General features: G+C 51.6%; 1 protein-coding gene across 1 annotated transcript; it reads right to left on the bottom strand.

The window, feature by feature from the left end:
- Nucleotides 1-4,635: 4,635 nt before the first annotated feature.
- Nucleotides 4,636-8,889, bottom strand: RASL10B (RAS like family 10 member B). Its single transcript, XM_063146580.1, has 3 exons — nt 8,674-8,889; nt 6,976-7,100; nt 4,636-4,906 (listed from the first exon to the last, which is right to left on the bottom strand). Exons 1-3 carry the CDS (start codon nt 8,887-8,889, stop codon nt 4,636-4,638), a joined length of 612 nt encoding a protein of 203 aa, XP_063002650.1.
- Between the last annotated feature and the right edge of the window lie 14,711 nt (nt 8,890-23,600).

The following is a 23,600-nucleotide window of genomic DNA, read 5'->3' as shown; positions in this document are numbered from 1 at the left end:
ACAACACAGAGACTGAGTTTCAGAACAAAGGGAAACAGGGAAGGTTTTTTTTGTTTTTAATTTTGTCTCCATCTCATAACAGGGGTTGTTTTACAAGATTGGTGGAGTCTCCGGGATCTTCCAGCAAGAAAGAAAACCCAGGACGAAACAGGAACTTTGAGGATCCAATCCCCGACTCGCTTACCGAGGGGTACGCCTCCTTGAACTCGAGGGGGCTTCCTTTGGACGAGTGGCCGTGAAGGTTTGCTCGGCCGGTCTACGGAATGATGAACCTCCTTTCCGAACCGTCAGGTCCCTGGGAAACAGAATTTTAAACCGAAACACGCCCCCCCCACCCGGTCCCCGTCACAATGGCCACACCCTCCGTACATTCCCTGAAAAAGAACGGTTGTGGCACAGAGGTGTGTGTGGGCGGTTGTTTCATGGACACACGGAATAAACAAAGCTTTTGCATCATTCCCTGCTGCCTCTCCCCGCTCTGGAGCTGTGGGACTTAAACTGCCATCCTCCGCCGCCAGCATGGCCCGGGTATGATGGGAACTGTAGTCCTAACACCTCCAGGGGGCACCAGGTTTGGGAAAAGGCTGACTTGCCAATCCAGGGGAAAGCTGAGAAGGAATTCCCCGGCCCACCTTCCCACATCTGCTTTCTCTTGCGGGAGGAAGCCCAGGCTGGGGGCGTTGGTGGAGGAGGCTCACCTCTTGGCTCCCTCCTTATGGTGGAAAGCCAGGATAAGATGAGGTTCACCCACACCTGGGAAGAGCCTACAAGGCAGAGAGACAACAGCCTGGAGACTGGAGCGTTTGGACAACGGCGGCAGAGATGGAATTGTACGCCCAAACCTGAGAATGGCACCACGTCCTTCCCATTGCATCTGCAAATCAGGGCCCTTCACAGCCGTGGCAAGAATAACCAGGAGCAGATCTACCACCCCGCATTGCATTGCTAGCAAATGACCTCCTTCTATGGTCTCCATTTCTGAGCAGGTGTTTGCAGCTTCTGGGGTGGGGTGGAGGGCAGCCGTGTTAGTCTGACGCAGCAAGAGGGACGGAGCGTCTGGTGGCACCTAGAAGACGAACACACTTAATCCCGGCGTCAGCTTTCACGGAAATGGCCCACGCCCACGGACGCCGTCCCCTCCACCCGATCAACTGCACAGTGCGTTTTCACACGCCTCTGGCGGGATAAAATGGTTCGTCTTTAAAACAGGCTGAACCTGAGGGCCGAATTCAATTTTTGAGAAGTTCTCGGGTGTGTGTGTGTGTGTGTGTGTGTCCCAATGGTGGGCGGGGCCAAAAGCAAAAAAGGGGCAGGGCCATAAATATGATCAATACCAGCTTATCTTAACTTAAAGCTCTTCCTGCCAGCTGCTATGGCTTAGGAGAAGCATTTTGACCTTTTAAAAATGGCAGGGAAAGCGGCACAAAACGTTTGGTGGTCGGAGAAAGGGGGCCAGGACCAGGGAAAGGGGGCAAGGCCATCTGGATAGCCCACAGATTATCCAGATAGCAACCCAGGTGGGATAGGTTTCTCCGGAGATTTGACACCCTGGATGTCCGGGCTTTACACGTTCAAGTTTACATTAAAACAACTTTTGCTGCGCACCTTAAAAAAAACCCCCAAAAAAAGGTAATGTGTGAATTCGGCCTTTGTTGACGGTGCTAGCAACGTGCTGCTCTTACGGGTGAGTCAAACGTGTATTTGAACAAGAAGCCAGCTAGTGAGATTCAGCAGGCTTCTGTCTGCATGCAGATCTAAAGGAATGGCTTTATCCTAAACAGTCTGTGCTCGGCATATCCGAATCAAGGAATATATCGGAAGGAACTATCTCATGTCACACGAGCCATTCCAACCCCGAAGGAAGGGGAGGGGAGAAAAGAAAGAACCCAAAATGATCCAGATTGACATCGCCCTAGGAGGCTTTTGGGTAGGCCCTCTGACTCGCCTCGGAGGCCATTTCGGAGCCTCCAAAGTGGCCCCAATTCATCTTGGGGTGCTTCGGGTGGGTGTGTCTGCCTTGCCTCACTGCTGAAGCTGAAGCGAGATTCACCCCCCCTCCTCCTGAAGCCGGGCACAAGGCTGACTAGGAATCCATATGACTCCCAACTCCCCATCCCCCCCCCCCCCGCCAACCAAGAGCCACCACCGCCAGGACTGGCCCTTTACAGCCACTGTAGTTTGTGGCATAGATATAGTAAAAACAAAGAGCCACCAAGTCTTTAACTTTAAATCGTGGCTCAGCTCTTTCGGACGATGCAATTTAGAGGTAAATCTTGGCGGCAGTGGCGGGAGGTGACCAGGGAGGGAGAGGAAGGTGAGTCCAAGGAGTCCAATGGACTCACCTGGACTCACGGCCGGCGTTTCACCAAGGTGGGCAGGCGGGTGTGGAAAAGAGGCCCAGCATTGCTCTGAATCGGACCAAGGCTTCAGTGCAGATCTGCTTCGACATCAGGCCGACCTGGTACTGCCTCATATCCGGGCTGAAGTGGTCTCAGATTTGGGGATTCAGCCGGTGGTGGTGGACAGCCCTACTTTTAGGACAACTCTCCAAACGCCAGAATCCAATAACAGGAAGTCAATCACCAAATGACTCACTGCCTTGTTTCGGAATGACGCGAGAATAACCCATCCAGGAGTTGGCATCAGCTCCACCAGGTTGCTTTCTTTGAAGAGATATAGCCAGGTACTTCTGTCTGTACTGGTCAAAGGCTTTACTGGTACACCTGTACTATTTCTGACTGCAAGTGGTGGTATCACATGACAGAATGCTCTGATATTTTTTTTTAAAATACATATATCCATGTACATAGAAAGTTAGCAGGTGTTGTACTCTAGGCTAGTACCCTTCTCCCCTGACAAGCTAGTTTTCTATGTACAAGGAGTCCTTTTTGTATAGAGGAGCACTGCCTCATGAGCAAACTCCCCTGCCCCCAAGTCTGAAGTGGTACAGCCCAGAAGCACCCCAGTGAGAGGGCCTTAGATGCCTCACCTGTACCAATGTTCCATCACTACATCGTTTACGACGGACTTAGGTACAGTTCCTAAACTTACCACCTATGCACCCAGTAAGAGAAGCATCCTTAACATCTGCCATTCCGCCCAGGGGGATTTTTCTTCCCTTCCTGGGAGCGCAATCCACGCTAGGGTGGCAACTTGGGAGTAAGAGTAAAACAGGGGCGCAGAACCAATTCCAGCCTGCCTGGAGTTCAAATCCATCCTTCGAGGGTTGTGCAAAAGGCCCCGCCCCCTTCCCTTGGCCCTGCCCCTGATCTTTGGGTGGACTCCTGCCATTTGTGCTGTTTTATCCCCCCCCTCCATTCGTAAAAGTTGAATGGTTCTCCTAAGGCTTATTTAGGAGTATGTAAAAGCCTTAAGTGGATACAGGCTGGTATTTTGGGTATCAGCTCCGCCCCCGTTCCCTGCAGCCCCGCCCACAACTGGAATCTGAGAGGAACCCCAAAATGGCCCTTGGAATACGTCCGGGCATGAAGGAGTTTACAATTGTATCACTGAAGGTGTTGCACTGAATGTATTGTTAACCCTCTTAAGCCCTTGGGACAGGTTGAGCTATGCATGGAATAAAATTAATCAAGGAACTAGGAGCGTGGAAAGAGAACTCCTCAGCAAAAGAGGAGCCCCCATGCCAAAATTGGTCATATAAACTAAACATCTGGTGCCGATCTGTTATCCGTGACCTCCTGGTGCACCACAGCTACAACGGGTGTCCGCCTAGCGTCACGGCCGCTTCACTCATTATGGACTTCAAGTGCGTACCGAAGCGGCACGGCCTGTGCCTGAACATGCCTGAACATGGGACGTGTGAATGCAGTCGACCCGCGCCTTGTGCACATGCGTGTATCGTGGAACTTGGTGGGAGTCCCTCGTTGAGCTTAGGCTCAGGTTGAAACGGCCCACGGTGACTCTGCAAACGTGTAGAGCACAAATGCACATGCAAATTCTTTCTGTGCACAGGTATCGCCCTGAGGAATCGCCCTTTCGCAACTCACGCTGGGCATTCTTGCTCCCCTCTACCTTTTGCAAGGCCGTTCCATGACTCAGCCCCTCCTAAGCACCCCCCAATTTCTCATTTCCATCCTGGCTCCTGCTAGCTCTTCCACCAACATCCCCCAGGATGCAAGCAACTACAAACCACAAGGATTTCCATGCAGCAAGGTGGCCCCTTCTACCTGGCGTAGCCCCACCGTGATTTACAAGCCACCTTTCTCAATTTCCAGAATCATCACCCAAATCCCACACTGGGCAGACCCTCATCCTAGCTGCACCAGGCCAACAGATCCCCCGTCTGCTCCCGTTAAGGCTCCGACAACTCTCAGCGGCTGCCGGATAACGGCGCCGTCTGGTTCACCACCCAAGCCAAGGGAACGCATCTTGCGTTGGAAAGAGCCGGGCTTCCTCTTTGAATCAAGCGCTCCAAGGGCGTAGCAAGACACAAAACGGACACAAAAGGCTAGACCGCCTCCGTGGGACAGCTTTGTTTGAAAACTGGGTTGCTTGTGACCACCCTCTCGGAACTGAGAGAAGACCGTTGTAGCCACGGCAGGACGGTGGGCGGAGGAAGGGCGCCCATCGCAGATGGAGGGGGCCGAAAGGGGCGGGGCCTTGCCGTCGAGAGTCTCACATGATGGTGCATCGGTTCCTGTGCAAGGCCCCTTGGAAGCGGATGGTGGTGTGCACGTGCTTGCAGCGGGCGCAACCCACGCTCTTGAGGAGTTCGCTGAAGAGCAAAAGGATGTGCCAGTTGTACTTGGCGGAACATTCCACGTAGCCGCACTTCCAGCTCTTCTTCACCAGGTTGGAGACGTTCCAGCGTGGGATGACGCGGCCCCTCTGGAGGTCACGCTTGTTCCCTACGATGATGATGGGCGTGTCCGAGGTGCCGATCACCCTGCCGAGAAAGACACACACAGAGACAGACACTGGTGGAGTTCTTCTTACTAGCTGTACTTGGCGTAACATACGCCGTTGTAGTGTATCTTAAAGATTATTAATTAAATATCATCGCGGGGGCGGAGGCCGCCAATACAGCGCCGTCTTGCAGACCTGGGGGGAAGCGAGGTCGGGGGGAGGGGGAGCAGGTGCCCCCCTCTCCCCAGGGTTCTTGTCAGCCTTGGGCCGCCCGACCAGCTCGCATGAGATTAGTCCGGGGCCTGGGCTCGCAGCTGGCGAGCGGCCTCTCACCCGGCCACCAAGGGCCCCGGCCGTGCCTCGCTCATGCCCCGGACCGTGGCGCTTCCCCCTTCGTGGGGGGTGGGGAGGAGCGAAGAGGCAGAAAGGGGGGCAGGATTACCTTGGAAAGCCCGGAGGAGTCGGGCGAGGGGCTTAGCAAGCTGTATCAGCTGACGTTACACGTTGTTACTGTTGCTTAGCAACCTGTAACAGCTGAAGCCTTTACGGAAACATACCTAAGCGTTTTATATATAGAGAGATTATCCTCATCTTTAATATCTTTATTATCATAATCGTCTTTATCATCATCATAATCATCTTTATCATCATGATAATCACCTTTATCATCACTATCATTATCATTTCGTTCTGTCGTCCGTTCATTGACGGAATCAGGTTTCTCAAACCAGAATTTCGTTCTGCTGGCGCCAATTCACAGTTGCTAACCATAGCTGCGCACTTGCGCAAATGCGCATTCCAATGAGCAATCACTAACCATATTAGCGCAAATGCGAGTTTTGAACGAGCAATAGTGACAATTCGCAATAGCGTGAATCCCACCCCAAAGTGAGAAAAAGGTCCATAGGTTTGCATGACTTCAAAGAAGCGGCGTCTGCCGCAGAATCCACTGGTCAGATTTGTAGACATCTGAATTCATTTGAATTAGTTGTGGATTTCTCCACCATCCCTAGTGGTTTGAGCATTGAACTGGGATGCAAGAGATCTGGGTTCTAGTCCCCACTCAGCTATGAAGCTCACTGCGTAACTCTCAGCCGAACCTACCTCGCAGGGTTGCTGTGAGAATAATATGAAGAGGAGGAGGACCATGTAAGCAACTTTAGTTTCCTTGCAAGTGGGGGGAGAAGGCAGGGTATAATTGTAATAAATAAATAAACGCTCTAAAAAGTGGGTTTAACCAGCTATGACGCCAAAATGGCCAGTATCGTACTGCCTTTCTACAAATCTATGGTGCGACCACACTTAGAATACTGTGTGCCGTTCTGGTCAGCACAACTAAAAAAATATATTATAGAGCTGGAAAAAGTGCAGAAAAGGGCAACTCAAATGATCAAGGGGGCTGGAGCATCTCCCCTATGAGGGAAGGTTACATGAACTGGGATTGTTTAGCTTGGAGAAAAGGAGGCTGAGGGGAGACATGATAGAGGGGTACAGAATTTTGCCTGGTGGGGAGAATGTGAAGAGGGAGACATTTTCCTCCCTCTCTCAAAATCCTAGAACCCAATGGGGTCATCCCATGAAGCTGATGGATGGGAGATCCAGGACAAATAAAAGGAAGGACTTCTTCACACAGCGCAGAGTTAAACTGTGGAACTCACTACCACAGGATGTGGTGATGGCCACCAATCTGGATGGCTTTAAAAGAGGGTGGGATACATTCCTGGAGGAGAAGGCTATCCATGGCTACTAGCCCTGATGGTTGTGTGCGATCTCCAGTATTCAAGGCGATAAGCCTGTGTGCACCAGTTGCTGGGGAACATGGGTGGGAGGGTGCTGTTGCACCATGTCCTGCTTTGGGGTCCCTGGCCAAGGGCTGGTTGGCCCCTGTGTGGACAGAGTGCCGGACTAGATGGACCCTGGGTCTGATCCAGCATCAGGGCTCTTCTGATGTTCTTAAGAAGCAGATGTGGATGGCATGATCGATTTTGCGGAGACCCACCCTGCTTCTAAGAGTCCTGCAGTTAACACCTGGATTTCCCTCTTCCTTCCTTCTCCCGTCAGGTCGCGGCAGCGGGTGGGGTGGGAGACCAAGTGGAGGCATATTTTTACCTTGTTTCTAGGATCTGCTGCCTAATGGTCTTGACATACTCAAAGCTGTCAAAACAACAGATGTCATAGACCAAGATGTAAGCGTGCACGTTCCGGAGGCCTCTGCAGCAAACGTCCGCCCACTCCTATAAGACAGACAGAGAGAAGGACGGATCAGGGAACAGGCGGCACCCAGGCTACCCACACGCCCCCAGCGTGGTCCGAGGAAGGGGTGACGCCGGCTCCCATTGAGCGGCTCAGTCGTGTGACGGCTCAGGAGCTCAGATGACGTGGCAAGAGATTAAGTGGGAGACAGCAGAGGGAGACGCCCTAAATGGGGGTCATGCATCTCTCTCGGTGGATGCTGATTTCTGTTGGTTGGGGCAGATTCAGTTCTGAATTTGGGAGGGGGGAACTTCAGGATAATATTATTTAATTTATTTATTACACACAGAGGAGGGCCAGGATCTCGTCTCGATCCTTCCAGAGTGCAGGACACGGAATAACGGGCTCAAGTGACAGGAAGCCAGATTCCGGCTGGCCAACAGGAAAAACTTCCTGACTGTTAGAGCAGGACGACAATGGAACCAGTTACCTACGGAGGTTGTGGGCTCTCCCACACTAGAGGCCTTCAATAGGCAGCTGGTAAGAGGGCAGGGGGACTTATTCGGCCCCCATTTTGTCCCCTCTTCCCCACTTACCTGCCTCCGCGTGGTCCGCTGTGGAGGCAAGTAACTAGAGAAAGGGGGCAAAATCTTGATCTGCCCCTCCGGGTCTCGCTCTGCGGAGTGGAGCGGGGATGGCTGGATTGACCCGGAGTGGTTCGGCCCTGATCCGGAAGCTCCAGATTGGGCCACGAAGCAGTTCTGGGGGTCCGTGCACAGCCCTAATGATTAGAACTAGTCGGGCAGGGCGGTCTTCTGCAGCCGTGGAAACGGTTCAAGCTATTTCGGAATAGTCGTCCCATTATAATGATTGGGATCCCGTTTTTGTGGCTGTACGGAAGAGGACGTGTTAGTATAACCGTATCTGCTTAGTATAATATCAGTGCTCACTTTTCCCCCTTGTGGAATATTTCATTCTTAAAATCAATAAAATATAAATAAAATCAAACCGATGCCCCCGGAGAGGAGAGAACAGATAGAGTTTTCTCTCCCTTTCTCGTGATTCTAGAACCCAACTGGGGTCATCCCATAAAACTGAATGGTGGGAGATTCAGGACAGAATTAAGCTATGGAACTCTTAGAGTTAAGAATTCGCGGAGTTAAGCTATGGAACAGCCCCCGAGACGGAGCGACGGCCGCCATCTTGGACGGCTTTCCAAGGGGATACGTGTGTCAATGGCTCCTAGTTCCGGCGGCTAGATGCTGCCTCCAGTATCAGAGGCAGTAGGGCCTATGTACACCAGTTGCTGGGGAACATGGGTGCTGTTGCACTCATGTCCTGTTTCTGAGTTTCCTGTGGGCAGCAGAGTCCTGGACTAGATCGACCCTTGGCCTGTTCCAGCAGGGCTCTTCTTGCGCTGTGGTCACGGACAACGGCAGCATTCAATCTAGGGCCGGGAGAGAACAGGCACAGCCTTTTCCTGAGCTCGGCACGTACCAAAGCAACCCACTGGAGCACCACCAGGCCAACGGTGCGGCCCCGCCGCTCAGCGTGGCCCGCAGGCGCCGTGGTCCTTCCGGAGTGCCCGCCACGGCCCCAGCCGGGGACACCTACCTGCAAGGTATTGACTGGGAAAGAGGTGATGGGAGGAAAGTCCATGATCTGTAGGTCGTGGACGTGGCCGTTCATGACCACGGCGGGCAGGTAGACGCGGCGGGCTTTGGTGGGAGCGCAGGCCTCGCTGAAGTCGTTGTAGAGGAACTGCCGGACAATGGCGCTCTTGCCGACCCCTTGAGCACCCAGCACGGCAATCTTGAACGTTGTCACCATGCCTCCCGGCGCCGGGCCCCCTGCGCAACGTGGCAACCGGCTCCTCGCCACAGCCCGCTGCCTTTGCGCTGCCAGGGAGGCCGCCCGGCTGCATATTCCGGCAGCGGCGGTTTCAGCCACAGTCAGGAACCATTTCCTCGCCGGCTCGGCCTGTCACTGGGAGACCAAGAGAAATTGCGTCAAGAGGGGGAAGACCTGAGGAGAGGCCCTGTTGGATCAGAGCGTGAGCTGGGAGGGTTTTTTTCCCCCCTGCCTGAACATGCATAGGTTTGTAGGACTTTTTTGTCACAACATGCATAGGATTGTAGGACTATTTCTGTCCACACAGGCACAGGATCATAGGATTCTTTTCTGTCTAAACATGCATAGGATTGCAGGACCTTTTGCAAGCAAAAGAAGCATAGGATTGTTGGATTTGTTTTTCTTGAAACATGCATAGGATCGCAGAACATGTTTTGGTTGCAACATGCATAGGATTGTAGGCCTTTTCCTGTCAGTACATGCATAGGATTGTAGGACTATTTCTGCCCAAACGTACACAGGATTGCAGGGCTCTGTTCTGTCTAATTATGCATAGGATTGTAGGACCTTTTCCAGGCAAAAGAAGCATAGGATTGTTGGACTTGTTTCTCTTGAAACATGCATAGGATTGCAAGAATGTTTTCCCTGTTGCAACATGCATAGGATTGTGGGGCCTTTCCCCTGTCAAAACATGCATAGGATTGTAGGGCTTCTTCTATCAAAACATGCATAGGATTGTAGGGCTTCTGTCAAAACATGCATAGGATTGTAGGGCTTCTTCTATCAAAACATGCATAGGATTGTAGGACTCCCCAGCAACCAGCATTGCTGAGTATACTGCCCCAAGCCATAGAGGTTTCATAATGACTTCCTAACTCGTAGCTGCTAATAACTCCCTCCTCATCCTTCATGATTATGTCCAGTCCCCTTGTAAAGCTGTCTAAGCTTTAGTGTCCATCACTACTCCGGGCACAGTGGAGCCAGGCTCACGGGCAGTTTTTAAATAGCGAGGATGCTGCTGCCCTCATCCGCCCTCCGCCTTTAGAATTCCCTGTTTCCTCTGCTCTTAGCTGCAGTCCTCACAGTAGCTGGAGGTCGTGGGCGGGAGGGGGCGAAAATACATTCTTGTGAACTAACTCTGTTGTAAAGCATGTAGCAGTGGTCTGGGCTTGAACAGGCAATTAAGACCCATCAGCTTAACAAAAGACTAGTTTTGTGCTGATGAAAACTGCAAGAACAGGTTTATTGATATGGGATGTCAGAGGAATCCATTGGGGGTGGGGAGGCGTGGAGCTCACCGAATTTTGGTCAGCTTGGACCTCTCCCTCTTCCCCCGGACTTTGATTCATTTTTTAGTCTGCCACGAGTCATTTTCTGCGTTTTAAAATTTGCACAAATCACAGTTGTAATTTGCACGAATTTGTGCAGATTTGTACGAGTGGCGCAAAGCCCTGCCACGATTTCCGCAGGTCTGTATTTGCACAAATTGCGGCTGCCGCCACCCCCACCCCCCAAAAAATGTATGGGGAAAAAAATTCGGGGAAATCTTGAGGTGAGGCAAGGCAACGCACTCCCGCAGCGAAAGTCTGCTGAGCCCATAAAGGGCTTGATTTCCAAGCCATGGGAGGCTGCGTTTTGGGACTCTCCTTGGAGGCTACACAGAGCCCTGAAATCTCTCGCCATCAGGTAACGGCATTCTTTTCAAAGGCACCTACGGTATTCTGTGTAAGAGAAATGATTCTGCTGAAAGGCTGGGGTGAGAAGGAGGACTCTCACGCACAACCACGGCAGAGGAAGGGCAGCGGATGGTCTTTTGCCAAAAGCCTGAAAACTCTGTGGTTAGTTCTCAAATAAATAAATAAATAAATAAATAAATAAGAACACTTGCAGATGCAACTTCGGAAGAAACCATTGGGACATTTTCCCTCCCTCCCTCCCTCTCTTCTCTGCTCCACTTAGCAACTGCCGGACAGGTAAAAACCAACCTGGCGACCCCTTCCTTTCCTGTGTCGTTAGGGTAAGCTTCACCTGTGGAATATCTCTGCCTGTTGTGAAAGGCATGGGAGCGCTAGCAGAGAAAAAAGTGGGCAACACAGCTCCCTCTCTCTTGAATCCGTTACGCCTAGCTCGTTTTTCGTCAATAAACACAAGCCTGGCTGAAGTTAATGAATCTCTCCGTTATGTCATTGCTGTGCTTGTCTTTCCAATGTAATTAAGTCAGCGACGTGTTAATTTAGGAGGCCGCTGGAATGATCTCTCTCTAACCTCCCATTCACTCCACCAGAAATCCTCCGCTCTCTCAACGGCTCCAAGTATTTCCCTTCTCTTCGGCAGCATCTAAGAGCGCACATCTGGGCAGGGGTGGTGGCGGGGAACAATTTAACGCAAATTCGTTACCCACCTTTAAAATCCCGTTTCACTACACCATGATACAGTCAGGGCACTCTGACCAAAATTATGGTAAAAAGCCGAATTTCCCACTCCACTCTACAAATAGATGCTTGTTGGCCAGGCAGGTTTTCCAAATGACTAAGAAACCGAAGGCCCAATGCTTTGCATGTTTAGAGAGGACTTTTGTCTGTCTAAACGTGCATAGGATTGTAGGACTCTCTGTCTAAACATGCATAGGAATGTAAGACTTTTGTCTGTCTAAACATGTGTAGGATTGTAGGACTTTTGTCTGTCTAAACATGCATAGGATTGTAGGACTCTCTGTCTAAACATGCATAGGAATGTAAGACTTTTGTCTGTCCAAACATGCATAGGATTGTAGGACTTTTGTCTGTCCAAACATGCATAGGATTGTAGGACTTTCTGTCTAAACATGCATAGGAATGTAAGACTTTTGTCTGTCTAAACATGTGTAGGATTGTAGGACTCTGTCTAAACATGCATAGGAATGTAAGACTTTTGTTTGTCCAAACATGCATAGGATTGTAGGACTTTTGTCTGTCTAAACATGCATAGGATTGTGCCCTCAAGTTGCAAACCATGACAGTCTGCGTCTGATCGAGGGTGGCCTCCTGCCCTCTTTTGCAGAGGGCAATCTTCTATTTGAAGAACTGTCCAGACCAAACTTTGAAATCGCCCACGAACCGCACCTGGACAGCAGCCTGAAAAGGCCGGTCTGCAAATTGCCAGGCTGCGGTCTCCCACACTACGGTGAGATGTACCGTCTTTCTATTTAAATTATAATCGCGATACCTCCATTTGCAGCGGGACATATAAATTAACATGCTTTCTCTTCTCTCTTTCATGGGTGGTGTCTTCTTCTCTGGTGCTTCACCAGGATCCATCTTCGTTTGAGTTGCAACCAGCGGACGCCGGTGGCTCCAATTTCAGTGAAGCTGTGAATCTATACTGCTGAATCTATTTTGTGGATTTGTTTGAGCACCTTGGAGATCTCCTTTGGAGTTCTGACTAAAACCCAGGATGGATTCATAGCCCTGCCAAAATCAAAGCCACCCACCTCCACTGGTCACGACAGCTTATTTATTTATTTATTTATTTATTTATTGCATTTCTATACCGCCCAAAAGCTGGAGCTCTCTGGGCGGTTCACAGCTCTCCTGCTTTCCATGAAGACAGTCCTCTATTTTGGAGGGCTGGCAGAGGACACCCCTGTATTTGAAGGTGTCCTCCATTTGAAGGACTGCCCAAGTCTAGTTTGAAATCAAAGAACCATACAGAGGGAGAACAGGTAAGTTATCAATGAAAGTTTAACATTAAATGATAACAATTCTTGCTAAATTAGCACCTGCACATTTGCATCAGTGTTATTCAAATAGGAGTCCTCCTTTGTCTTGTTTTTGGGTGGTCCGTGTCCTCTTTTTCAACCACGCTTTGCAGGCTACCCTAACCTTCTCTGCACAACCGATCCATACAGCTTTGATGCCACTTTAACTGCCATTGTTTCCCCTGAAGGATCCTGGGAACTGTAGTCCACCAGAGTTGCTAAGAATTCTCCCTCTTCGTCTGTTCTAGCTAAGGATGTCGAAGAAATCCAATTTGGAGAATGGAGTTAAAAGAGTTTTCCTAGGCTCATGTCCCTGGACTTGGTTTCAGTCCCTGCTGCAGCGTCCCACTCAATTTGCAATGAGTCGGGTGAACCTGCAGATTTTCTGGGAATCTTTTTTAAAAGGATCTTAGTAGTTTTCCAAAAGAAAATCACAAACAAAGCCACAAGAAAATCAAAATAATAAGAAAGAAGGAAATAAACAGAAATACACTGAATTTACATCTAACTATTGCCAGAAGGTAGTACATATAACCTCTATTCATATTTTTTTCTGCTGTATTTTACAGACCAAGATATTCCGTATTTCTTCGATTCTAAGACACACTTTTCCCCCCCATATAAACATCTCTAAAAACAGGGTGTGTCTTAGAATCGCAAGTGCGTTTATTATTTCTAAGAATCAAAGCTTTTTTTCTGTTGGTGGTACTGAAATTAGTGTGCGTCTTACAATCGATGGCGTCTTACAATCGAAGAAATACGGTATGTGAAATCCATCAGCTGCTTAGAAATTTTCTTTGTAATTCTTCACTACATCAAGATAACATTTAGTCTCTTTGCCATAATCTGAGGGAAAGCTTTGACAAATACTGCTGGGTACATCCCTGAAGAGTGTACAGAATAAAATCCTGCCATATTTGATAAAAGTCAGATGTTTTGACTTTGCCTCTAGTGAGTTTCGGTTGACATGTCAGTTTTTCTGCTGTGGCTTTTCGCCATGATTCCATATACCATAATTTCAGTGTTAGAAGGTCTGCAGTTTCCTGAGAATTCTGTGCATTTTTGGAGACTCCGCAACTTGTGCAAATTTCCGAGCAACTTCCTCAAATTACCACCAAATTTGCACAAATCCGATTGTCATTTGCCGATTTCGGCCACCGTTTGGATTAATTCGGCTGCAATTCGTGCAAATTCCTGGAGGCGAAGGCTATCCATGGCTACTAGCCCTGATGGTTGTGTGCTACCTCCAGTATCAGAGGCAGTAAGCCTGTGTGCACCAGTTGCTGGGGAACATGGGTGGGAGGGTGCTGTTGCACCATGTCCTGCTTGTTCATCCCTGGCCGATGGCTGGTTGGCCACTGTGCGAACGGAGTGCTGGACTAGATGGACCCTTGGTCTGATCCAGCATCAGGGCTCTTCTGATGTTCTTATGTTAAATTGGAATGGGGTGGGATGCGTGTGTGTGTTTGCATGTATGTGTCTTTTTCCATTTGTGTCATTGTGTGTGTGTCTTCTTGTGTGCATGGATCTTTGTGTGTGGGGGGGTATCTTTTGTGCATGTGGACTTGCCGTGTGTGTGTGTATCTGTTTATCTCTGGGCCTTTATGTTTTCTTCTAGGCTGCCGAAGAATCCTAGGAAAATTAGTTTTGCAAGGGGCCTTTGAACCATCTCAAGAGATACGGTAGCATTAAGCAGATACTTTGGACCCCCTGCTGCCATGCCACAATTACCACCAAGTTTTCAGACCTGCATTGCTTCTATGCTTTTGGTACTCTGTTAGTCTTTGGCAAAATCCTAGCGCGAAGGCAAGTGAGCAGATAAACACGTCTCTTAAAGCCTGGGGCGGTTTGTGCTTAGCGCAAGTGACGTTGTGCTCATGAAAACTAGGTTCTGAACTAAAGTTTCGTTTGCGCTTCTCCGGAGAGCGCTTTTGTGCAAGCTGTCGTGCGTTCCGCTTGTGCAACCGGTCGTGGACGCGACTGCCCGGGTGTAACGGGCAACCCCTTGCACGACGGAAAGATCCCACTAGCGCTATTTAAGTTTGTGGAATATTTATTTATTTATTCATTTATTTATTTATTAAATTTATATACCGCCCCATAGCCGGAGCTCTCTGGGCGGTTTACAAAAGTTAAAAACAGTGAACGTTAAAAAAGTATACAACATTTAAAACCATGAAAAATATAAAAACAGTATAAAACAGTATCTATTTTAAACGACGACAGTTCTGGGGTCCGTTAAAAAACAAACAGACTTAGCAAATGATGTTAAATGCTGTTAAATGCCTGGGAGAAGAGAAAGGTTTTGACCTGGCGCCCAAAAGATAACAATGTTGGCACCAGGAGAGCCTCATCGGGGAGATCGTTCCATAATTGAGGGGCCACCACTTAAAAGGCCCTCTCCCTTGTTGCCATCCTCCGAGCTTCCCTCGGAGTAGGCACTCAGAGGAGGAACTTAGATGCTGATGCACAGTGTACGGGTAGGTTCATGTCGGGAGAGGCGTTCCGTCAGGTATTGTGGTCCTAAGCCATGTAGGGCTTTATAGGTTCAAACCAGCACCTTGAATTGGGCTCGGAAACATATAGGCAGCCAATGCAAGCGGGCCAGAATCGGTGTTGCATGCTCAAACCTCCCTGTTCCAGTTATCAATCTGGCCGCCGCATTTTGCACAAGCTGCAGCTTCCGAACCGTCTTCAAAGGCTGCCCCACGTAGAGGGCATTGCAGTAATCTAATTTGGAGGTTACCAGAGCGTGGACGACTGAAGCTAGGTTATCCCTGTCCAGATAGGGGCGTAGCGGGGCCACCAAACAGAGCTGGAAACTGCCCTACCAGGCTTGGCAACACCCTTGCTCCTCTTCCTCAGCGTTGCGACCGCCAGCTTGCTTGGCAGGCAGAGAGCCAGGGAACCAGGAGGCCGCGGCATCTGCTGCTCCTTGTTCTCAGCACCACTGTTGTCTCAGCGAGAAGGAAAGGCAGGTGAACAAGGCAGTTGCATAGGAGAAGAAGGGGAGCCACTCTTTTCAGGGGGGGGGCAGCTGAGGTGTGGGCCCTTGGTGGCTGCCCAGCCACGCCCACCCTTGACGCCAGTCCTGTCCTGCACTCCCTTTAAACAGAGCTGGCTTTTAAAGTGGATTTGGACCGGATCGCACTTCAAACAGAAACCGACTTAAAAAAACAAAGTTTTTCGAGCGGCTGCGCTTTGCACGCCGGAGAGCAAGAGATCCGCCGATGTGCAGGGGTGAAGGTGTTCGCAAGGGGAGCGCATGCCCCGGCAGCGAGGGGATGGCCCACCCCTGCACACGGGGAGCGCATGGATTCTCACAAATGGAGGCAGCCACGTTCGTCAGCTGATCTGTGGCAGCTTTATGTGCCAGCCAGCATGCGCAGACTGTAAACACACACGTCACCCCGGAGCTCAGGATGTTGGTAGAATCGTAAAGTTGGGTGTTGCAAAGGCGAATTTGGCTTCAAATTGTGCATTTCCAGCTTAGCTAGGAAACACACAGGTGCGGGGGGAGGGGGACAGAATCGGATTTGGAAATGACCAAAAACCTGTCAAATCTACCACTCTGTGCAAAAGATACGGCTGGCTTCACCTAGGTGATTATACAGACCGGCTTTCCCTAGCCTGGTGCCCTACAAATGCATTGGATTGCAACTCCCATCAGCTGGGAATGATGGGAGCTGCAATCCAACGCATCTGGAGGGCGCCCAGTTGGAGAAGCCTGGTAGAGAAAATCTCAGAGATGAGCTGATCTACGCAGACAACCGAGCAGAGGGCAAGAGCAGTACAGAAAATATCAGTCTACATGGCAAAGAGCTCTGGATGACTCAAGTCAGCGAGCCAAGCTGCATGCAGCCGAGGAACTCTACTGATCTCAGAGACCCTAAGTCCCACCTACTGGAACGTTATCATGCCACGAGTCTTCCCCGGCCCATGCGATCTAACCTCCAATATACCAGCAGCAGACCTATGCTCCCACGTGCATCCATGCTCCAACAGTGCGCAGGGACGCGCAGGACGGCGCTTCGGCCACCCGGGTGCACGTGGACATGCGACAAACGTCGCCTGTTGGCAAACAAGCGGCCATGCGCTCCACAGCAGCGCACATGGAGAGAGGGTGCAAGTCTAGGGTGGGAGCAGGAAAGGCACCCTCTGCACGCGGGAAGGAAGTCCGGTGTGCCCCGCGGGGACTTGTTGGGCCTTCTCCACTCGGCTACCATTTGAGAGTCCGTTCTGTGTGCGTGGCCGGGGTCTTTGCGAGATCCGGGTCGTGTGATCCTTAATTTTGACCGAAGTAGTGGCGGGTTTAATTGGTCAATTACGCCAGCGGCGAAACTGACCGGCCTAATTCTCTCTGGATCCCCAAAAGGGCTGAAATTTTGATTGGCATCCTCTTAGACACCAGGAGAAACATACCTTCCCTGATCCTACACTACAGCAGGGTAGACACCCCCTAAGACCCCTGCCGAATTTGGAGAGGAGCAAGATGAAAGGGCCGGGGGGAGGGACACCCCGAGGTTCAAGTTTCTTTCCACGGTCATGGTCACGAGACCTTCAAATGCCCCCCCTCCCATAGCTCACTCTGTCAGCAGCTCTCAAAGCTAATCTGTGGCTTCTCTTCTTGGAGCAGGCCCCCCCCTTAAACAAGCTCTCCGCCCCCAGATCTCCAAAATTTGGCTGCTGGGCGGGGGACGGGAAGGTAAACAGGAAGGGCAGTGAAGTGTTCTTGCACCCCTCCCCAAAACCTCCTCATTCCAGGGGTACAATGTTAACTTTGACCATCAGTTGGAATTACACCATTCTCTCTCTCCCCCCCCCCTTCGCTCTCCATTGCATTTGGCCCGGAGGACGCTGCTACCTGAGCAAGCTCACCTGTGCAACCTCTCCGTCTCACGCCCAGCCACCCTCCTGGGCTGTTACAGAGGTGAAAAGGTCTTCCCCACCCCCAGCCCCCCCTTTCCCCACCCCCCTCCACACGCAAGGGTCCGAGCCTTTTACCTTGCGTTGCTGAGTACGCCAAGGACACCTTCTCCCCAAAGCGAAGCGTCTCCGGTGACGGATCCCAAATCCGCGCAAAAATTGTGGGTGCCGGCTGGCTGCAGAGAAGGGAAGATATTCCATTCAGTAATCCCACCCAGATCTTGGAAGGGTTTTTTGTTTTTTGCAGGGTGGGGTGCTGGTGGTGGTGTCGTTTGGTTCTGATCTGTGTATTTGCAGAGGTCTGGGGACAGCCTGCAGCTACTTGTAGGCAGGAAAATAAAAATAAGGATAGCAGAGCTTGTGTTGGGGAAGGAAGGCTTCTTCTGTAGTTAAAAGAATTGCTTTTTCATTGCTTCTTCTATTGTTTTATGATCGCTTCTCTCGCTCCCGATACATATAAATATTCTCCTTTTGCAATGCAGAGAAGCAAGCTTGAGAAAAGCTGAATGTGTGTGTGTGTGTGTGTGTTAGGGAGGGAGGGAGGAAAAGATGGTGTGTGTGTGTGGGGGGGGGGAATCTCCTGCCACTGTTTGCAGGAGAGCTCCTGGGTCCCACATCCTGACATGTTCCATCCATCCATCTTAATCTTTCTTTAAAGAGAGAAGACGGCTGAGGATTATCTTGGAATGCAGAGCACCAGAGAGGAAGCTAGGCCAGCTACGAAGAGCCTCTTTTATCATGTTGCCGGAGGTTCCGTGGAGTCCCGCTAGTTGGAGGATGTGTTTGTGTCCCAGAGTTTAGGATGGTCCCCCGCCTTCTTGCTCTAAGAGGAATGAAAATTATTTTGATTTAGGAGCTGAAAAGCAGGCATCGTCTGGACATCCAGATGTTTTGGCCTACATAGAATCCTAGAATGGTAGAGTTGGAAGGGGCCTCAAAGGCCATCGAGTCCAACCCCCTGCTCAATGCAGGAATCCACCTTAAAGCATCCCTGACAGATGGCTGTCCAGCTGCCTCTTGAAGGCCTCTCGTGTGGGAGAGCCCACAACCTCCCTAGGTCACTGGTTCCGTTGTCGTACTGCTCTAACACTCAGGACCTCCTCTGACCCCTCTCCAGCTTGTCTGCGTCCTTCTTGAAGTGTGGTGCCCAGAACTGGACGCAATACTCAAGATGAGGCCTAACCAGGGCTGAACAGAGGGGAACCAGTACTTGCAACTCCCCTGATCTCTCATTATTGACTCTGATGGCTGGGGTTGATGGGGCCTTGTAGGCCAAAATTTCTGCAGACACGATTTGGTATAAAATGGACCTGTGCTTGTTGCGTGGATCTAATGTTACTTTTAAAAATAATTGGCACCAAAAATCCAGATTATATATACCTCCTGTCACCAAGCTGGTTTCCTCCAGACATTTCAGACTACAGCTTCCATCGTCCCTGCACACTGGCCATGTGAGCTGGGGTTGATGGAAGCTGTGATCCAAACCATCTGGAAGACCACAGGTTCTGCAGATGGATAGCGTTCAGCCATAACCATGGTTTACATATATCATTTGTGTGCATGTGTGTAATAAATTGGTTATGCAGTTATCAGCTTCCGTTGGACCTTTACATAATGAGATAATTTAACTAGGGCAGCAGAAATCGGCGTTTTCGTATTCTGCTAGGTTTTTTTTTTTTTTTTAGCTCCTCCATTTCGCACAGGGCGTTCTTGCTGCGCTAATCCCGTTAAGAAAGCATCTCCGGATCATTTATAGTTTCTGCGCTGGCAGGGAGGCCGTGGGATAGCAGCCCTTAGCAAAGTTTTAAGTGCTGTCTGCATGCAATCACTGCAAACGTTCAGCAGAAGCGTTCTGAATCTTCCCTGGAGTCTCGCCGCTTAGCAAGGGAGAGAAAAGAAGGAAGGGAAAAGATAAGCCCAAAGAAAGCGGGTGAAACCCACTTTGGGTTCTGGCCCTGCCCACTTCTAGCTTCAGCTCCACCCACTGCCAATGGGTGGGGCTTCCCTCCCCAATTTGGGAAGGTTGCAACAGCCGGTATTGTTTGGCCTGGAAAAAAGTAGGCTGAGGGGAGACCTGATGGGAGGTCCACCTGGTGTGGAGAATGCGGACGAGGAGACATTTTTCTCCCTCTCCCATAATACTAGAACCCAGCGGGGGTCATCCCATGAAGCTGATGGGTGGGAGATTCAGGACAAATCAAAGGAAGGACTTCTTCATACAGCGCAGAGTTGAACTATGGGACTCACTGCCACAAGACGTAGCGATGGCGCCAGTTTGGATGGCTTTAAAAGGGGGTTGGATAAATTCCTGGAGGAGAAGGCTATCCATGGCTACTAGTCCTGATAGCTATGCACTACCTCCAGTAGCAGAGGCAGTTGCTGGGGAACATGGGCACTCGTGTCCTGGAGCCTGTCTTCACGTTGCCACTTTGCTGCTACACCCCAGTTTCGTTGTTGCCGGGTGGGGGGTAATCCCCTTGCAGGAGGCAGTGCGGACTTTCCAGAGGTCCTCTGGGGATTTGAGCCTGTCCACCTGCTGGGCTTCCGGTGACCAGTCTGTGGTCACCATCAGCCCCTGGCTTGATACTGAAGTGGGGTCATATGGCAGAAGGGTCATGGCGACCTCGCTTCAAAGGAAAAATTCGGAGTAAGTCCCTGACGTTTTTTTAAGGTGCAGCTTCAAGGAAAAGCCCACGGTGGGTGGCTGAGAGTCAGCGTCTGCATCGTATAACCCGACGCAGCGCTACCACACAGCCGCCGTGGGGCAAAGGAGATGTATAGACAGCCCTCTGCTCGTGGGTCCCCGATCAACAGCCAATCGGCCACTGTGTGAACACACTGCTGGACTGGAAGGACCCTTGGTCTGATGCAGCAGGGCTCCTCTGACATTCAGTGTGCCCCCTCTGACCATTACCCCAGAGGGAACACGGACCCCAATCTGCCCCCCCACCCAAAAAAGTGTTCCAGCTTTTGTGCAGCTGCCCCTCCCCATTCTAAAAAGTTGAGATGCCTCTCCTCAAGCCTAATAAGAGCTTTAAGCTGCACTCTGCTGGCATTCCTTGGGATTGGGGCCCCACCCACCACCGGAATCCTGCCCTCGGGGTTCTGCCCTCTCGTTACACGATGCGAATCGCACCGTCAGTTCTCGAATTTAATTTGCAAAGCTCAAGGCGAGAAACATGCCCACGTGTGCTGGGTCTGAGGAGCAGGAGCGCCCCAGTGAAACATTCGATTCCTGCTAGTGGTGTGCCGGGAATCCTAGAATAGCAGAGTTGGAAGGGGCCTGCAAGGCCATCGAGTCCAACCCCCCGCTCAATGCAGGAATCCACCTTAAAGCATCCCTGACAGAGAGCTGTCCAGCTGCCTCTTGAAGGCCTCTAGTGTGGGAGAGCCCACCACCTCCCTAGGTCACCGGTTCCGTTGTCGTACTGCTCTAACAGCCAGGAAGTTTTTCCTGATGTCCAGCTGGAGGGGGGCAGGAATGCAGAGTGAGTAGAGAGCCACCCTCTGCCCCCAAACGCAAACGCACATAGATCTGAAAAGCATGATCCGATTTGGCCCGATAACCAAAAGCCCCATCTTTGCAGGGCACTGAATTGCGATGGTAACGTGCACCCAGTGGTGTAGTCGAGGGAGGCCTCTCGGGGACGTGGGCCCCGGCACTTATTTTTTTATTATCAGGGAAGCTGATCTGCTACCTCCCTCAAATTTTCCTGTTCGCTCTGAGCTGAGTTGCATTCCTCAAAGTAGCTGCAAGGGAATTTCGCCCCCAGCAGCACTGCATTTCCCCCTGTTGTGATGCAAAGGAGTTTAGCTTGTCTGGGGACCATGAGAGTCACAGGAGACTTGCTTCTGGGTGGAGAGAAAGCTGCCAGCACCGGTTTGTGGATACGGATCCACGCAGCGCTCAGTGTTTTTCCGACTCTCCTCAAGGACGTGGCTACAGAGAGGGTCATGAAGAGCGTCTGTACTCCAACACCACATCGCAGCCTTCACCTGAGATCAGACGGGAGCCGCAGAGGACTCCGAGAAAGTAGGGATCCCACGAAAGCAGCCTGCCCTAACCCTGTGGCTCAACGCGCCCCCCTTTGCCAAAGAAAGACAACGCTCCGGAGAAAGCCGCTTTGTGTAAATGACATTTATTGGTGATTCAAGGCAAAGCTTAATTCTCCTTCCCCTCTGAGTCTAATGGCTCCAAATGACGGAATGGCAGCAATGGTGAGCGGAAAACGAAAACGGAAAACGGCCCTTCTACCCCACTCCCACCCCTCCACCCCCACCCCTCACAGCATGCAGACAAAGGACACAGCACAGGCCCGGCGGGGGGGAGAGAGGAGACAGAGAGAGAAAGAACAGATGCGATGGACATTTCCGGCAAGTTGGGGACCATTTTGTTTCACTCTGGGCTTCGGACAGTGGTCATGCCAAGCGTGTGATCCCACCCCACCGCTTCTGAGGAGGGAGAGCTACCGAATCCTCATTCCACCCCACCCCACCCCAGGATCTCGTGTTCCCTTGTGAAAGGGCCTCCACTCGATCAAAGGATGGTGACCACCTCCTAAAAAGAGGTGCCAGGAGGGACTTCGGAGCGAGACGGCTGCCTCAGGATATGGGCAAAGTTGCAGCCCTCACTGCTGGAGATTCGCTGACCGCACTCGGCAAACTTTACGGGCGCTCCCGGCCTTCCCGCCATGAAACCAGCTTCTTGGTCGGCCTTCGCCTAACCCGTGCCCTCCAGATGTGCGGGACTTATGGGAGTGGCTGCCCCACACATCTGGAGAGCGCACGGGCGGTGAAGGTTGATCTTGGTCCTCTTGAGTTAGCCCCTGAACCGGAGTCACCACGAGGTCCCGTTTTGTCTCTCGCTCAGCCCAGGCGACGCAGGCCCTGCTGTCCAACGGGCCGGGGCATACAGCCCACTGCCTCTACCCGTGACGTCTGCCACATGAGCTCCACGTACCACGGAGCTCCGTTGGGAGCGCCGTGTTTTGTAGGTCCGCCGTGTGACCATCTCACGGCCTTTCGGGCTTTGGAAAGGGTTTTTTTCAAGGTGTCGGTGCGGAATGGTTCTTTGGGCAGCTCAGCCTTGCTTGGAAGCGAAGCTCCCATGGCGGGGGGAAAAGGGAGCGCACAGATACGCCCTGCAAGAAGTCCGCTGGTTCTGACAGCCCGAGCTCGGCAGAGGCTTTGCGGACCAATTCTGACAGCCTACGTGGATGACTGGGTCTTTTCCAGCGGAGGCTGGGCCGCCCTGCCAAACCCACGGAACGTGGCTTGACCTGGAAAGACGCCCGGGAGTCAAAAGGCAACAACGTCCAGATGAATCGGAGGGGCCTACTCAGACAGTGAACTATCTGGGCTCAGGTGGGGAAGGTCTGAATAGGCTGCCTCTACAAGGGGCTTCAGCACCTGACCTGGGGGGACGTCACCCCACCCTCAAGGAGACGCAGGCAGCCGGGCCAGGCTAAAGGTACCCTCCAGATGTGTTTGGACTCTGATTCCCATCAACGATCAGAGACGAAAGGCATTATCGTCCAACACACCTGGAGAGCAGGGCGGGACAGCCGTGATCTCGCCTGAGCTGCAGACGACAGGAGCAGCCCTCTCCGGGAACGTCCAATGCAGAAGCGGCAAAAAGGCAAGAGAGATTGGTGGTTCCTACTACAGTGTCGTTTGGACCCATAACGTGGGGGGCAGGAAGGCAACTGGACTGAAGAACCCACCGGTCGCCGTCAAGCCAAGCTGAGCAGAACAGGGGAGGCTCGGTCACGTCCCTCCCTGCCCCGTTACTGCCCCCCCCCCCCGGCTCTGGGGAGCTGCAGACTTCGGCTGCCGTACTTCCCAGTGACCTCAGGCCCGCCTTTCCAAGCTGTTCAAGGCTGCTTTGGTTGAAACACTCCTTGCCCCAGAGGTTTGGGGCTGGCGGGATTTTCAGCCCCGGGCAGTGGAAAGGAGGGCGGAGCGTTCTTCCGACACCGCCCCACCACCTCCCATGGAACAAACCCACACGCAAGCGTCGTTCCTGTGG

Source organism: Elgaria multicarinata, chromosome 22 (genome assembly GCF_023053635.1).
Source record: "Elgaria multicarinata webbii isolate HBS135686 ecotype San Diego chromosome 22, rElgMul1.1.pri, whole genome shotgun sequence".
Lineage (NCBI taxonomy): Eukaryota > Metazoa > Chordata > Lepidosauria > Squamata > Anguidae > Elgaria > Elgaria multicarinata.
This window is presented reverse-complemented; position numbering and strand designations above follow the sequence as displayed.

What these genes read in the sequence shown, in the direction of transcription:
- RASL10B (XM_063146580.1), bottom strand. Translation starts at nt 8,889, where the DNA reads ATGGTGACAACGTTCAAGATTGCCGTGCTGGGTGCTCAAGGGGTCGGC. An exon ending in TCCCAGTCAATACCTTGCAG is followed by an intron (nt 7,101 to 8,673) that starts GTAGGTGTCCCC and finishes TCTGTCTTATAG; the next exon opens with GAGTGGGCGGACGTTTGCTG. An exon ending in CAGCAGATCCTAGAAACAAG is followed by an intron (nt 4,907 to 6,975) that starts GTAAAAATATGC and finishes CTTTCTCGGCAG; the next exon opens with GGTGATCGGCACCTCGGACA.